Raw genomic sequence first — 16,703 nt, 5'->3', positions numbered from 1 at the left:
TTTTAACTTTAGCAATGTATACAGGAGAAGGGGTTACTACTTGCTCCCGGCATTTTAATCGCCTCTTATGACACGCATAGCTTTCGGAGGAAGAATTTCGTTCCACTTCCCCATGGAGATAAGAGGAAATAAACAAGAACTAGTAAGAAAATAGAAGAAAACCCAGAGGGGTGTGTATATATATGCTTGATCACCCTAATCATCCGAGTAGGGTGATCGAGGCTGGGACCTTGGGTAGCTTTAAAAAGAGATTAGACAAATATATGAGTGGGAGGGGCTGGGTTTGATTGGTGTCGTTGGGTACGGGAGTAAATTCTTGGGTAGCTTTGGGTAGGGGTGGTTTTGATAAGGACAGTAGGCCTTTTGCAATGTTCTTCTATTTTTGTGTTCTTATGTTCTTGTACATGCATGTGTAATGTGACCAAAGTGTAAGTAGAAGTAGCAAGACGTACCTAAAATCTTGCATGTTTATGAGACAGGAAAGACGCCACCAATCCTACCATCATGTAAAACAATTACAGGCTTTCGTTTTACACTCACTTGGCAGGACGTAGTACCTCCCTGTCTACCAACCTACTACCTAGGAAATAACACGGGTACAACATCGATTTTCCGGACCTTCGGTTCCAAAGCCTTTCCGGATTACTGATTTTTCCACCTTTAGAGCCCAGTATTCCTTGGTCTTGGGGTTGGATAAGTGACGTACAGTTTGGTGGTAAGTACTCTGCCATGGAAATTTCAAGGTCCTGCTCATAGACTTCTTTGGCTCCAGAACATCAGTGTCCAGAAAATCAATGTTGTACCTGTAATAATAATGATAATAATACACAGGTGGTAGGCTGGTAGACAGCATCTTCCCAGGGATGTACTACTGTCCTGCCAAGTGAGTGTAAAACGGAAGCCTGTAATTGCTTTATGTGATGGTAGGATTGCTGGTGTGTGTTTTTTGTCTCATAAACATGCAAGGTTCCAGGTACGTCTTGCTACTTCTATTCACACTTAGATTACACTACATTTGCATGTACAAGCATATATATGCATACCACTCCTTTTTTTTCTATTTTCTTACTAGTTCTTGTTCTTATTTATTTCCTCTTATCTCCATAAGCCATGCGTGTTGTAAAGGCGACCAACATGCCGAGAGCAAGGGGCTAATAACCCCTTCTCCTGTATATATTGCTAAAGTTGAAAAGATAGATTTTCATTTTTCTTTTCAGGCCACCCTGCTTCGGAGGGATATGGCCTGTTTGTTGAAAGAAGAAAATACATTACGGTTACAGAGGAAAGTTTACCGTTTTTGTTACATGGTAAGGCCCATGTATTTGCAAAGCATTTCAGGCAGACTTAAGACTAATAATAATAATAATAATAATAATAATAATAATAATAATAATAATATGCAGGTTTTAGGCTGGTAGACAGCAACCACCCAGGGAGGTGCTATCGTCCTACCAAATGCATGTGAAACGGAAATCTGTAGTTATTTACACAATAGTAAAATTGCTGGTGTCTTTTTATTTGTCTCATAAACACAAAAAAAACACGTATATCTTGCAATTTCTACTTAAGACACATTACATATACATGTACACGTATATGTACACAGATCGATCTGAATTTTCTTCTATTTTTCTAAATAGTTCTTGTTTCCCTTTCCTCTCCATGGGAAAGTGGAACAGAATTCTTCCTCCGTAAGCCATGCATGTCGTAAGAGGCAACTAAAATGCTGGGAACAAGGGGCTAGTAATCCCTTCTGTATAACTTACTAAAATTAAAAAGAAAAACTTTCGTTTTTCCTTTTGGGCCACCCTGCTTTGATGGGATACGGCCTTTTTATCCATGAAATTTAATAAAAAGCTTCGAGGAAGAATATTTGGATTTCTTCCTGAAGCTGTTTGAATATTCCACTTCCCCTACCACCTCAACTTTTCATGAAAGATTATAATACATATATTTGCACACTTACTGAGGTATTAATACTTGGTGTTGCGTCCTTTACGCTTAATCATGTCCCTCAGCCGTGTAGAAAGACACACACAAATTCCTGAGAGGTCGGCAAGGTAGAGCAGCCTCCAGCCACAGGATGGAACCGATATCATTACCCAGTAAACTTCATTTCACTATTGACCAGACGTTCTCAATACGGTTTGGGTCTGGGGAATTGCCTGGCCATTAAAGAACCTCACTTCACAGTCTGTAAGCCACTGAACTACAGATTTGGCAGTATGGCACGGTGCACCGTCCTGCATAAAAAACCGTAGCCCCACACTTTTCAAACGCCTCAGATAAATTGTCAGACAATAACTCTAGATAATTATACTGGTTCATATACTCGTTTTTTGGAAACACAATGAGTTCACCAATACTCTGGGTGTTTGGTGGTCCCACAGGGATCATGGGTCTAGCGGGTCACTACCTCTGGGCCGGTACACACGTCCCTCGCAGTTACGAGTGACGGTGAAGGTTGCTTCATCACTCCAAATTACTGCAGACCACTGTTAAGGACTCCAGTGAAGATATTTCTTTGCATAATACAGTCTACGTTTCTTTTGTGACTTGGAAAGGATCGGTTTCTTAGTCTGGCAGTGACTACTGTAGCCCAGTTCTGACACACATTTTTTAACAGTTCTTACAGACACCTCTGAGAGAAGATGTGGGTTCTTTTCTTTCAATTCTCTAGCAGTTATCTAAGGTGTACTCTCTAACTGCTTCTTTAACACAGTTAAAGTATGAACACATGTCTTCTTTGAAGGGCCAGGCCGAGGTTTGGCAGACGGTATCTCGACACTCGACATCGCCACCAGCCTTGAAACGCTGCACCCAGTTCCTCAATGAATGCTCACACACACCAATATTCTTTTGTCTGGTGCCCGCTTTGTGAAGCCCTATGATTGTGTTAAAGACTTCCTTTTATCCATATAATCATACATGTATAGCCCCAAAACCAAATTGAACACTGGACAATAGATGGGGTAAATGAGAGACAAAAATGCAAGACTTCCTCTCACTACGGCAGCCACGTGAGCACTGAGGAGTCACTGTGGAGTGTGGCATCAGGCCATGACATGTTAACAGCTGCTACCCGACATAATGCACTGACGAGAAAAGACCCCCCTGTATGGTAGACCTTTGATTTTCCTCATGGCATTATGCCAGGGTGCTTAATGTCTTGACTAGCACTGCAATGCAGATAAGGAGATGATTGCCAGTATTACGAATGAACAGAAGTTGGACGTCCTAGCTCTAAGCGAAACAAAGCTGATGGGGGTAGGGAAGTTTCAATGGGAGAAATAAATGGGATTAAGTTAGGAGTATCTGAGAGAGTTAGAGCTAAGGAAGGGGTAGCAATAATGTTGAAGGATCAGTTATGGCAGAAAAAGAGGGAATATAAATGTATAAATTCAAGGAGTATATGGATTAAAATAAGGGTCAGATGCTAATGTAGGTCAAAATGAGTGTGTATTACCCATATTAGTTCATTAATTAGAGGGTACATTGTAAAAAAATTGTGTTGCTTAAGTCTAATTGGTAAAAGGCAAAAATTGATATGTAAGGAATGTTAACATTTTAGAAAGAGATGAGGATAATGAACAGATTAGTACAAGAGACTGAATAAGATCACCTCCAACTCTTGCTAAATAAATACAATACTTACATTCAAGGATCCATTTACCAACGAGGAAGTGTAATTCAGAAATGTACCCATGATCATCTGTACTAAGTGTTACTTTGTCTACAGCACGTCTGGCCACACTATCCTGAAGAGGATAGTAGTAACTAACTTCTCGAGGACGCAGCATCATTTGTTGCACAGCATGCCTTAGCTTATACCATTCTTCACCATTTCTGTAATAAATCATATAAATTTAAATATTACATTATGAAAGGAAAAATATACCAAGAGCCACTTATCTACTTTAGTGTTGGGTTGGCCATGCATCTGACACATGTTGGCAACAAGTAGGTTGTACTATTATACTAAACATGGGGACTGTACCTACAGAAATATATATTATGTTACTAGAAAGAGGCCAAACTAAGATTTTGGAAAATCAATTAAGGTGTCACTTACCAGGATAGGTATGAAGCCTAAAGAACTGATATCCCTCTAAATTAAGTATGGAATAACAGATCTCATGTATATAGTTAAGATGCATATGATAGGATGAATAGGGAGTTTTTACGAGGAAAGTGTGGCTCAGGTTAGAGTATGTAGGCGAGAGGGAGATTATTTCCCAGTAAAAGTAGGCCTTAGATAGGGATGTGTGATGTCACCATGGTTGTTCAATATATTAATAGATGGAGTTGTAAGAGAAGTGAATGCTCGAGTGTTGGCATGAGGCTTGAGGTTAAAAGATAAAGAATCTAACACAAAGTGGGAGTTGTCACAGTTGCTCTTTGCTGATGATACTGTGCTTTTGGGAGATTCTGAAGAGAAGTTGCAGAGGTTGGTTGATGAATTTAATAGGGTATGTAAAAGAAGGAAATTAAAAGTGAATATAAGAAAGAGTAAGGCGATGAGGATAACAAAATAATTAGGAAACGGAAGATTGGATATCAGCTTGGAGAGAGAGAGAGAGAATGGAGGAGGTGAAAGTATTCAGATATTTGGGAGTGGATGTGTCAGCAGATGGGTCTTTGAAAGATGAGGTGAATCAAAGAATTAACGAGGGAAAAAGGTGAGTGGTGCACTGAGGAGTCTGTGGAGACAGTGAACTTTATCCATGAAAGCAAAGAGGGGAATGTGTGAGAGTAGTTATACCAATGCTCTTGTATGGGTGTGAGGCATGGGTGGTGAATGTTGCAACAATGAGAAGGCTGGAAGCAGTGGAGATGTCATGTCTGAGGTCAATGTGTGGTGTGAATATAATGCAGAGAATCCATAGTTTGGAGATTAGGAGGTGTTGCAATGTTTACATGGAAGCCTCTTTGTGGGAACTGGCCAGTGATCTCAGAGACGATCTCAGGCTCCTTGGGATTACCTTGGTTGGTTGTTTGGTAAGACACATATGCAACGGTTAGGTATCTTTATTTCGAAACGTTTCGTCTACACAGTAGGCTTCTTCAGTCGAGTACAGAAAAGTTGATAGAATCAGAAGAGACTTGAAGACGATGTAATCAGTCCATCACCCCTGAAGTTTTGAGGTGGTCAGTCCCTCAGTCTGGAGAAGAGTATTGTTCCATAGTCTGAAACAATATGGAACAATACTCTTCTCGAGACTGAGGGACTGACCACCTCAAAACTTCAAGGGTGATGGACTGATTACATCGTCTTCAAGTCTCTTCTGCTTCTATCAAATTTTCTCTACTCGACTGAAGAAGCCTACTGTGTAGGCGAAACGTTTCGAAATAAAGATACCTAACTGTTGCATATGTGTCTTACCAAACAACCTGTCGGTATTTTATACCATTTTAATATTCACCTTGGTTGGTCTTCTTGCAGAATGGGAGATAGAAAACCTGAATTCCTTGAGGTTCATGTATTTCTCTTTCAAAGCATCACAGTCACGCCTGTACAACAATCAGCCATTGACACAACAAAGATCAAGGACATATCCAAAGAGCCTCATGTACCACCATTTTGCTTTGAGTTGAAACTTGTAGAAATGCACCAAGATATCATTCTTATCTATGCCTCCCAAATGGGCATTATAATTCTTTATGACTGAAGGACAGTCAACATCCACCTTTTGTTGTTGACAATTCTTTCATTAACTTCATCTTCAAATACTTGTTTTAGTATATGTCTTCATTTTCCAGTAACTTGCCTACCTGCCTCATTATTGTCACTGTCATCATATAACTCTGGCACGATGTAATCACTTTTTCTTTGAGCCTTTGATCCACAAAACACATTTGTGTTTAACTGAAATGAACAGAAAATGAGCATTCCAATTGAGCAAATTTTATAAATTTAGAAGGTAAAAGCACTCGTACATCGTATTTGATTCAGCATGCAATTGTTAGCTATCAGTGACAAAGATGGTCTAATTGTTATCTGATAACCCATGATATATGATACCTTCATTGGCGCATTTCTTATCGCCAATGTCGGTTTTCACCTCTCATAAGTACCACTCAGTGGCATGTGATGTTCTATAATTGTTGGGCCACAACTCATAATTGATACAGAAAAGGTAAACAAAACTTCAAGTGCATTCATTTGTTACTTCTCAATGCCTCAGACAATTCATTTGCATCTCAAAATGAGGTCCAAACATTCAAAATAATTCAGTGGAAACATTCAGCAGCTTACTGCCATTCTGGAGTGGTGTAAATTGGTGATATATCCAGAGAATGAGATTGGAAATGCTGCCCCATCAACACAGAGAGTATTGAAGACTGCTGGAGCTGGGAGCTCGACAACACCCAAGAGATGCTACATTCAAGCTCTGCCCAGAAGGTTTCTGATTGGTTGGATTGAGATGAGAATTCTCTTTGAGGACATGCTTTGTGTTCATGGCGCCATGAAAACCATGCTTTTTTTGCCTCATTTTTTATACAAGCGCGGTACAGGATTAACCCTTTACCACGGAGTGTTAATACAACATGACATCAGTGAATCCCTGGTGTTTGCCACGCTATTTGCTGTAGCTGGCACTCAATTGAACTGGTGCTCCCACAAGGTACTAAATGGTCTTAGATTTTTTTAATAATGTGTACACGAGTGTTAAGACTCATTCTATAATGACCAGGCATGTCAAGGCAATCGTGCTAAATTTGGAGGCAGGAAAAATAAAACGTTGATCTACGTTTGGAGTACTAGCGGTACTATAATTATCAGAGCATATTTAATATGAAGTAAGAGCTGGGAACTCACATCTACCCAAAACACATACATACACCTGGGTTGGCGAAGGTGGTTAGAAGGTACATTTTAATTGATAGATTTACTCTTCAAGGAAAATGTAGGTAGTTAATACTGTTAGTAAACTAATGCTAGGATTATTGAAGCAACTGTAGATATTAATAATGTAGACCGAAGACCTTAATGTAGGTAGGAATAGGTCTGTAATATAGGCAAACACTAGGTTATATTAGCTAGGGAGAACTGGCAGCCCAAGTTTGAATGGCGAGGCACGGGACTCTAGTGCCTCCTTCTAAGATCAGACACCATCGGAGTAACAAGTGCTGTGAACAGCACATGTCTACACATTCTAGACCTGGGGAAATCTGGTGGAGGCACCTCAAAGCACCGTAGATGCCCTCCTCCGTCAGGCCCATTATAGTAAGACAAGACCTCCCTTTCTTTCTCAGTATTCTGGCAAGTTTCTGGGGGAAATTGCGAGTGAGTTAACCTGTGGGTCTTTATGCAGTCGGACGCCCGAAGATCAGCACGTACCGGCGTCCTCTTTTTAGCTAAAGCTTAGAAGCCAGTGCCACTTCCTCCATAGTTATACTAGGGGATACTCACCCCCTTGAAATCATGAATTTCTGAGGTGCAGACAGGTCACTAATACCGACTGAAAATTGCAGGAATTAAGTACCTGACAGCACGTGGTGACTTGTAGGGGAGTGTCCAGAAGGGCAAAGGCTTAGAGAGGTTGAAGACCGGGTGATATATCCTCCAATACCAAGTAAGTTAGTCCTCTACTCATGCATGAAGGTTGGAATTCTTGTAACATCAGTCATTTATGGAAATGTGTCCTATAAGCCACTTTTGAGGCTGAGGCGCCAACCTCAAAGCTCAGTGTCAACAGAGCTTGCTAGGGTACACAACTCACATGGAGGTAGTCCAGACAAATTTCCACATAAGATAAGATAAGATTTTCTTTGGACTTTTAACCCGGGAGGGTTAGCCACCAAGGATAACCCAAGAAAGTCAGTGTGTCATTGAGGTCTCTCTGTCTTATATCCATTGGGTCCTCATTCTTGTCCCCCAGGATGCGACCCACACCAGTCAACTAACACACAGGTATCTATTTGCTGCTAGGTGAACATGACAACAGGTGTAAGGTAATACGTCGAAATGTTTTCCACCCAGCCGGAAATCGAACCTGGGCATTCCATGTGTGAAGCGAGAGCTTTAGCCACCAGGCGGAGCTCATGGAGAATGCAAACAAACTGGGTGGAGCTCGGTGACCATATTAGGAAGTCAGGTGGGAGAGCCGTAAAATGAGTTTTGGTCATAATTTGAAATGTCTGTATTAGCGGAATGTCGTAAAGTGGAACGCCATAAAGTGTGGTCCTACTATATATATATATATATATATATATATATATATATATATATATATATATATATATATATATATATATATATATATATATATATATATATATATATATATATATATATATATATATATATATATATATATATATATATATATATATATATATATATATATATATATATATATATATATATATATATATATATATATATATATATATATATATATATATTTTTTTTTTTTATCATCACACTGACCGATTCCCACTAAGGCAGGGTGGCCCGAAAAAGAAAAACTTTCACCATCATTCACTCCATCACTGTCTTGCCAGAAGGGTGCTTTACACTACAGTTTTTAAACTGCAACATTAACACCCCTCCTTCAGAGTGCAGGCACTGTACTTCCCATCTCCAGGACTCAAGTCCGGCCTGCCGGTTTCCCTGAATCCCTTCATAAATGTTACTTTGCTCACACTCCAACAGCACGTCAAGTATTAAAAACCATTTGTCTCCATTCACTCCTATCAAACACGCTCACGCATTCCTGCTGGAAGTCCAAGCCCCTCGCACACAAAACCTCCTTTACCCTCTCCCTCCAACCTTTCCTAGGCCGACCCCTACCCCGCCTTCCTTCCACTACAGACTGATACACTCTTGAAGTCATTCTGTTTCGCTCCATTCTCTCTACATGTCCGAACCACCTCAACAACCCTTCCTCAGCCCTCTGGACAACAGTTTTGGTAATCCCGCACCTCCTCCTAACTTCCAAACTACGAATTCTCTGCATTATATTCACACCACACATTGCCCTCAGACATGACATCTCCACTGCCTCCAGCCTTCTCCTCGCTGCAACATTCAACACCCACGCTTCACACCCATATAAGAGCGTTGGTAAAACTATACTCTCATACATTCCCCTCTTTGCCTCCAAGGACAAAGTTCTTTGTCTCCACAGACTCCTAAGTGCACCACTCACTCTTTTTCCCTCATCAATTCTATGATTCACCTCATCTTTCATAGACCCATCCGCTGACACGTCCACTCCCAAATATCTGAATACGTTCACCTCCTCCATACTCTCTCCCTCCAATCTGATATCCAATCTTTCATCACCTAATCTTTTTGTTATCCTCATAACCTTACTCTTTCCTGTATTCACCTTTAATTTTCTTCTTTTGCACACCCTACCAAATTCATCCACCAATCTGCAACTTCTCTTCAGAATCTCCCAAGAGCACAGTGTCATCAGCAAAGAGCAGCTGTGACAACTCCCACTTTGTGTGTGATTCTTTATCTTTTAACTCCACGCCTCTTGCCAAGACCCTCGCATTTACTTCTCTTACAACCCCATCTATAAATATATTAAACAACCACGGTGACATCACACATCCTTGTCTAAGGCCTACTTTTACTGGGAAAAAATTTCCCTCTTTCCTACATACTCTAACTTGAGCCTCACTACCCTCGTAAAAACTCTTTACTGCTTTCAGTAACCTACCTCCTACACCATACACTTGCAACATCTGCCACATTGCCCCCCTATCCACCCTGTCATACGCCTTTTCCAAATCCATAAATGCCACAAAGACCTCTTTAGCCTTATCTAAATACTGTTCACTTATATGTTTCATTGTAAACACCTGGTCCACACACCCTCTACCTTTCCTAAAGCCTCCTTGTTCATCTGCTATCCTATTCTCCGTCTTACTCTTAATTCTTTCAATTATAACTCTACCATACACTTTACAGGTACACTCAACAGACTTATCCCCCTATAATTTTTGCACTCTCTTTTATCCCCTTTGCCTTTATACAAAGGAACTATGCATGCTCTCTGCCAATCCCTAGGTACCTTACCCTCTTCTATACATTTATTAAATAATTGCACCAACCACTCCAAAACTATATCCCCACCTGCTTTTAACATTTCTATCTTTATCCCATCAATCCCGGCTGCCTTACCCCCTTTCATTTTACCTACTGCCTCACGAACTTCCCCCACACTCACAACTGGCTCTTCCTCACTCCTACAAGATGTTATTCCTCCTTGCCCTATACACGAAATCACAGCTTCCCTATCTTCATTAACATTTAACAATTCCTCAAAATATTCCCTCCATCTTCCCAATACCTCTAACTCTCCATATATATATATATATATATATATATATATATATATATATATATATATATATATATATATATATATATATATATATATATATATATATATATATATATATATATATATATATATACACACACACACACCCATCTGGATTTTCTTCTATTTTCTTAATAGCTCTTGTTCTTCATTCTTTTCTCTTATCTCCATAGAGAAGTGGAAAAGAATTCTTCTTCCATGAGCCATGTGAGTCGTAAGAGGCGACTAAAGCACTAGGAGGAAGGGGCGAGTAACCCCTTCCCCTGTATAAATTACTAAATTTAAAAAGAAAACAATTTTTTTGGGGGGGCCATCCTTCCTCGGTGGGTTATGGCAAGTTTGTTGAAAAAAAAAATCCGTAGTTAAGGCATGCTTAAGCAATGTCTTGACGAGACTAATTTCTGTCATAAGAAAGAATATTAGAGAGAGCACTAATGAAATACCTCACTTACAGATTTCCAAGTCCAAGTGACATGTTCTTCTGCTGGCGATAAAATTGTGATGTTTCTTGTAATGGTGGAATATGAGGAGTTTTTCCATCATTTTCATAAACAGCACGAATATCAGCCACATCAAATAAATGAACAACGGGTTGAGAACCAAAAACCTCCTTTACAATTAGCCCATATTTATGATATAGGTTGCAGACGTCAAGATGATAAGATGGCACTTTCTTGATTCCTGTGAAAGTAAAAAAAATAGATAAGTAATAACACACTCTATGTGGGAGATACTCCTAAACTGCCAGCAGCCCCCAGATTGAAAGTTCCTTCTGAGTCAGGATTTTTTAAAGGAAAAATTCTTCCAAAACATTAGAAATTTTTTTCTCAAGATGAATCGAAGAATCAAAATTTGATGTACAGCAATATATACATAACTACACAGGTTGCACTTAACCCTCTGAGGGTCCGTCCCAGGGTCCAAGTGTTAAAACAATGTCTTGAGCTCAGCTCTCTCTGATAAGCTGTGAGCGGTAAATTTGAGCCTAGATATAAGAGAATGCATGAATGTGGAAAGTGTTCACTACATAAAACAAATCCTGCAGCATGCAGTACATAATGAGAAAAAAAAATTGCGATCGTATTTTTGGATTAAAACAGCGACTTTGCAGTGTATTTTTGTATGGGTTTAACTGTTGTATTATCGGTTTCTTGGTCTCATTTGATAAAATGGAAGATATATTACAGAAATAGAGATGATCTTGATTGGTTTTAGTACTGGAAATAGCTTGAAATTGAGCTCAAATTAGTAGCAGAAATGTTTGATTTTTCCCGATGTTCAAGAGTAAACAAATCACGTGTAGCGTCCAGTACATGTTAACTGGTGCGTCTAATACACGTTCATGAACGCTTTCATTTATACAACTATTCCAACATTGCATATCAGAAAATCTATTTTTTGGTATGGATAAAAATTCTTTGTGTGTATACCTGGATTATACCTAGAGAGAGTTCCGGGGTTCAGCGCCCCCGCGGCTCATCTGTGACAAGGCCTCATAGTGGATCAGGGCCTGATCAACCAGGCTGTTACTGCTGGCTGCACGCAAACCGATGTACAAGCCACAGCCTGGCTGGTCAAGTACTGATTTTGGGTGCTTATCCAGTGCCTGCTTGAAGACTGCCAAGGGTCTCTAGGTAATCCCCCTTATGTATGCTGGGAGGCAGTTGAACAGTCTTGGGCTCTTGACACTTGTTGTGTTGTCTCTTATTGTGCTAGTGGCACCCCTGCTTTTCACTGGGGGGATGTTGCATCTCCTGACGAGTCTTTTGCTTTTATAGGGAGTGATTTTCGTGTGCAAGTTTGGTAGTAATCCCTCTAGGATTTTCCAGGTGTATATAATCATATATATCTCCCTCCCGCGTTCTAGGGAGTACACGTTTAGGAACTTCAAGCGTTACCAGTAACTGAGGTGTTTTATCGAAAGTTTTGCACGCCGTGAAGGTTCTCTGTATATTTTCTAGGTCAGCAATTTCACCTGCCTTGAAAGGTGCTGTTAGTGTGCAGCAATATTCCAGCCTAGATAGAAGAAGTGACCTGAAGAGTGTCATCATGGGCTTGGCATCCCTAGTTTTGAAGGTTCTCATTATCCATCCTGTCATTTTTCTAGCAGATGTTATTGATAGTGTTATGGTCTTTGAAGATGAGATCTTCCGACATTATCACTCCCCGGTCTTTTACAGTAGTTTTTCGCTCTATTGTGTGGTTGGAACTTGTTGTATACTCCGATGTAGCTTTAATTTTTTCACATTTTCCATATCGGAGTAATTGAAATTTCTCATCATTGAATTTCATATTGTTTTCTGAAGCCCATTTGAAGATTTGGTTGATGTCCGCCTGAAGTCTTGCGGTGTCTTTGTCATACAAATTCGGGTGTCATCAGGAAAAGAAGACATGGCACTGTGGTTTATATCCCTGTCTATCAGAAATGAGGATGAGGAAAAAGATGGAAGCCATTACTTGCCTTGAGAAAGAGAGCTTTTCACCGTAGCCGCCTCAGACTTTACTGTTTACTACTACTACGCTTTGTGTTCTATTTGTGAGGAAATTATAGATCCTTCTACCAACTTTTTCTGTTATTCCTTTATCACGCATTTTGTGTGCTATTACACCGTGGTCACACTTGTCAAAGGCTTTTGCAAAGTCTGTGTATATTACATCTGCATTTTGTTTGTCTTCTAGAGCATCCAGGACCTTGTCATAGTGGTCCAGTAACTGGGACAGACAGGAGCGACATGCTCTAAACCCATGCTGCCCTGGGTTCTGTAACTGATGGGTATCTAGATGCTTGGTGATCTTGCTTCTTAGAACCCTTTCAAAGATTTCTATCAAACCATACCCCGGCCGGGATTGAACTCGCGGTCAGAGAGTCTCAAAACTCCAGCCCGTCACGTTAGCCATGTTGACGGCAGTGAAGGGACTTGAGCTAGAGTTCGTCACGGCCACGCTAGCTGGAGATTCGTCTGTAAAAACTTGCATTTGTGGTTACAGTGGTGCCTGTGCTAACCTTCCTATGGGGTAGAAATATACCTAGTTGGACGAATCTTATTGTGGCTAGCTGGTCTAGTGGCTAACGCGACGGGCTGGAGTTTTGAGACTCTCTGACCGCGGGTTCAATCCCGGCCGTGGTATGGTTTGTTTGCAATCGTGTCATTACGATTTCAGGAGTCAAAGATTTCTATGATGTGGGACGTTAGCGTTATCAGTCTGTGGTTCTTGGATATTGCTTTACTGCCCCCTTGGTGGAGTGGTGCTATGTCTGTTGTTTATAGCAGCTGTGGGACTACCCTAGGGTCCATGCTCCCTCTCCGTATGATGTTAAGGGCACGTCATAGAGGCTGCTTGTAATTCTTGATGAACACGGAGTTCCATGTGTCTAGGCCTGGGGTAGAGTGCATGGACATGTCTTGTATAGCCTTTTCGAAGTCATTTGGCGTGAGGATAATGTCAGATAAGCTTGTGCTTTCCAAATTCTGTGGCTCTCTCATAAAAAAATTAATTTAGATCTTCGACTCTCAGTCTGGTTAGCGGTTCGCTGAAAACCGAGTCATATTGGGACTTATTAAGTAGCAAACTCATTTCCATGCAGTCATCTGTGTAGGACCCAGCTTGTTTAAGTAGAGGCCCAATTCTAGATGTTATTCTCTACTTTGATTTGGCATAAGAAAGAAATACTTTGGGTTTCTTTCGATTTCATTTATGGCTTTTAGTTCTTACCGCGATTCTTGACTCCTATTGGTTATCCCCCTTATATATGCTGGAAGGCAGTTGAACAGTCTTGGACCCCTGACACTTACTGTTTTGCCTCTTATCGTGCTAGTGGCACCCCTGCTTTTCATTGCGGGGATGTTGCATCGTCTGCCGAGTCTTTTGCTTTCATAGGGAGTGATTTTCGTGTGCAAGTTTGGTACTAATTCCTCTAGGATTTTCCAAGTGTATATAATCGTGTATCTCTACCGGGTGCATTCTGAGGAGTATAGGTTGAGGAACTTCAAGTAATTTAAGTGTTAAATCGCAGTTGTGTGTGCCGTGAACGTCCTCTGTAGAGTTTCTAGGTCAGTAATTTCACCTGCCTTGAAAGGTGCTGTTAGTGTGCAGCAATATTCCAGCCTAGATAGAACAAGTGACCTGAAGAGTGTCATCATGGGCTTGGAATCCTTAGTTTTAAAGGTTCTCATTACCCATCCTGTCATTTTTCTAGCAGATGCGATTGATACATTGTTAATGTCTTTAAATGTGAGATCCTCTGACATGATCACTTCCAGGTCTTTTACATTAATTTCTCGCTCTATTGTGTGGTTGGAATTTATTTTATAATCCGATAGATTTAGAGATTAGATTTTGCCACCGAAGTCGCTAGTTTATTGTGCACCCCATATCCAGCCTGAGGATGGTAGCGCAAGAACATATGGATACACAAAAGTGACTCACGAAATCGTAATGACACGATTGCAAACAAACCATACCATGGACGGGGATAGAACCCGCGATCAGAGAGTCTCAGAACTCCAGACCGTCGCGTTAGCCACTGGACCAGCTAGCCACAACAAGATTCATCCAACTAGGTATATTTCTACACCATAGGAAGGTTAGCATAGGCACCACTGTGACCACAAATGCAAGTTTTTACAGACGAATCTCCAGCTAGCGTGGCCGTGACGAACTCTAGCTCAAGTCCCCTCAAAGTCGTCAACATGACGATTTCGTGACTCTGATCGTGCGTTCTATCCCCGTCCGTGGTGTGGTTTGATACACAAAAGTCCTAGGAACTAGGCCCCAAAAGGGTTAACAGAAGTACACATGGGCTTATATCTACATATCTACAGTTCACTTATCTGTACAAGCAAATTTAGGAAATTTGCTTAGTATATCTGGTATCTTATTTTCATTAATAAGATATCTTGACATGTCGCATAGGTTATTATACTGTCTGTCTCTGTATTCCTCAGTAAGTGGACAATTAAGCACAGTGTTCAAGACAGTAACCATATGCCTGATCACATAATTTGCATTTAGTTTGATCAAAACTTGTGTGTCTCCTCAACTGCTAGAAGTACTTGTAACCAAGCCTAAGCCTGGCCACTACAACATCAGTCAGTCTGTTCACATTGCAAATTGCTCCATAAACATACTTATCTACGTTCATGATATCTTAGTGGGTTATAGATCTACTCAGGCTTCTAACTGCATTCCTATAGCAATCATTTTCATTATTTACTTCTCTCCTAATTTTATTCCTAATTCTAGACACAGATATACCAAAGTTATATTGCACATTCTCCGTCTGGGTACTCTTCTTGGCTAACATATCAACTTTATCATGAAGGAGTAATCCAATGTGTGATGGGATCCATAGCAATTGTACATTTATTCCTTTGTCCTGGATTTTTGAGTATCTATACCTGGCTTCTCCAATGAGCATGTTATTGGAGTCATTATATGAGTCAACAGCCTTCAATGATGACATAGAATCAGTAATGATGATAGAGTCAAGCTCAGTGTCATAAATTAGCTTTAGCGCCATTAGGATTGCAAACAGTTCAGTTTGCAGTGCAGACGCCCAGTTGTTAATTCTTATGCCCAGTTCAACAAGTTTATTATCGTTCTAGATAGTTTTAATTTTCTCACTTTTTGCATATCTGAGTAATTGAAATTTCTCATTATTGAACATCATATTGTTTTCTGAGGCCCATTTAAAAATTTAGTTGATGTCTGCCTGGATTCTTGCGGTGTCTTCAATGGCGGACACTGTCATGCAGATTCGAGAGTCATTTGCAAAGGGAGATACTGAGCTGTGGCTTACATCCCTGTCTATGTCAGATATGAGGATGAGGAACAGGATGGAAGCGAGTACTGTGCCTTGTGGCACAGAGCTTTTCACCGTAGCCGTCTCAGACTTTACTCTGTTTGCTACTACTCTTTGTGTTCTATTTGTTAGGAAATTATAAATCCATCTACCAACCTTTCCTGTTAGGCCACTTCCAGCCTTAAACCTCCCCAAATCTTTTCAATATCTATTGGCATCGTGAAACAGCCAATAGGTTCACGAAAAACCTGAAAATCGCCCAAAAAATCGCCCAGTAAATCTGATGGCACTTCGATTTATGTGTAGACGTTGTTGCTACCCTCAATAACCAAGCCAACAAGAATCTCTGAGACAAGTGCCTCATTACTTGACCATATCTGGACCAGCAAGATATCCCCACTACAAGCAGGTATAATCACAGACAACACTACAGACCTTACCTTTCTCATTACCAACTTATGTAAATTTCCACAAGAACTGAGAAAGATCTCATTTTGCCTGCATGACGAGACATCGGTAAATAATTTAATAATAGTACTAGGTGATATTGATTGGCA

General features: G+C 40.4%; 1 protein-coding gene across 3 annotated transcripts in view; it reads right to left on the bottom strand.

The window, feature by feature from the left end:
- LOC128693588 (probable cytochrome P450 CYP44) overlaps positions 1-16,703 on the bottom strand; it is a 221,016-nt gene that overhangs the window by 125,998 nt on the left and 78,315 nt on the right. For all 3 annotated transcript variants that reach the window (XM_070080067.1, XM_070080066.1, XM_053783389.2), the window contains exons 4-5: positions 10,796-11,024; positions 3,656-3,846 (exon numbers count right to left, since the gene is read on the bottom strand). In XM_070080067.1, coding sequence (XP_069936168.1) covers positions 3,656-3,846; positions 10,796-11,024 — 420 coding nt within the window. The remainder of the gene's footprint in view (positions 1-3,655; positions 3,847-10,795; positions 11,025-16,703) is intronic.

This window comes from Cherax quadricarinatus, unplaced genomic scaffold (assembly GCF_038502225.1).
Source record: "Cherax quadricarinatus isolate ZL_2023a unplaced genomic scaffold, ASM3850222v1 Contig127, whole genome shotgun sequence".
NCBI lineage: Eukaryota > Metazoa > Arthropoda > Malacostraca > Decapoda > Parastacidae > Cherax > Cherax quadricarinatus.
This window is presented reverse-complemented; position numbering and strand designations above follow the sequence as displayed.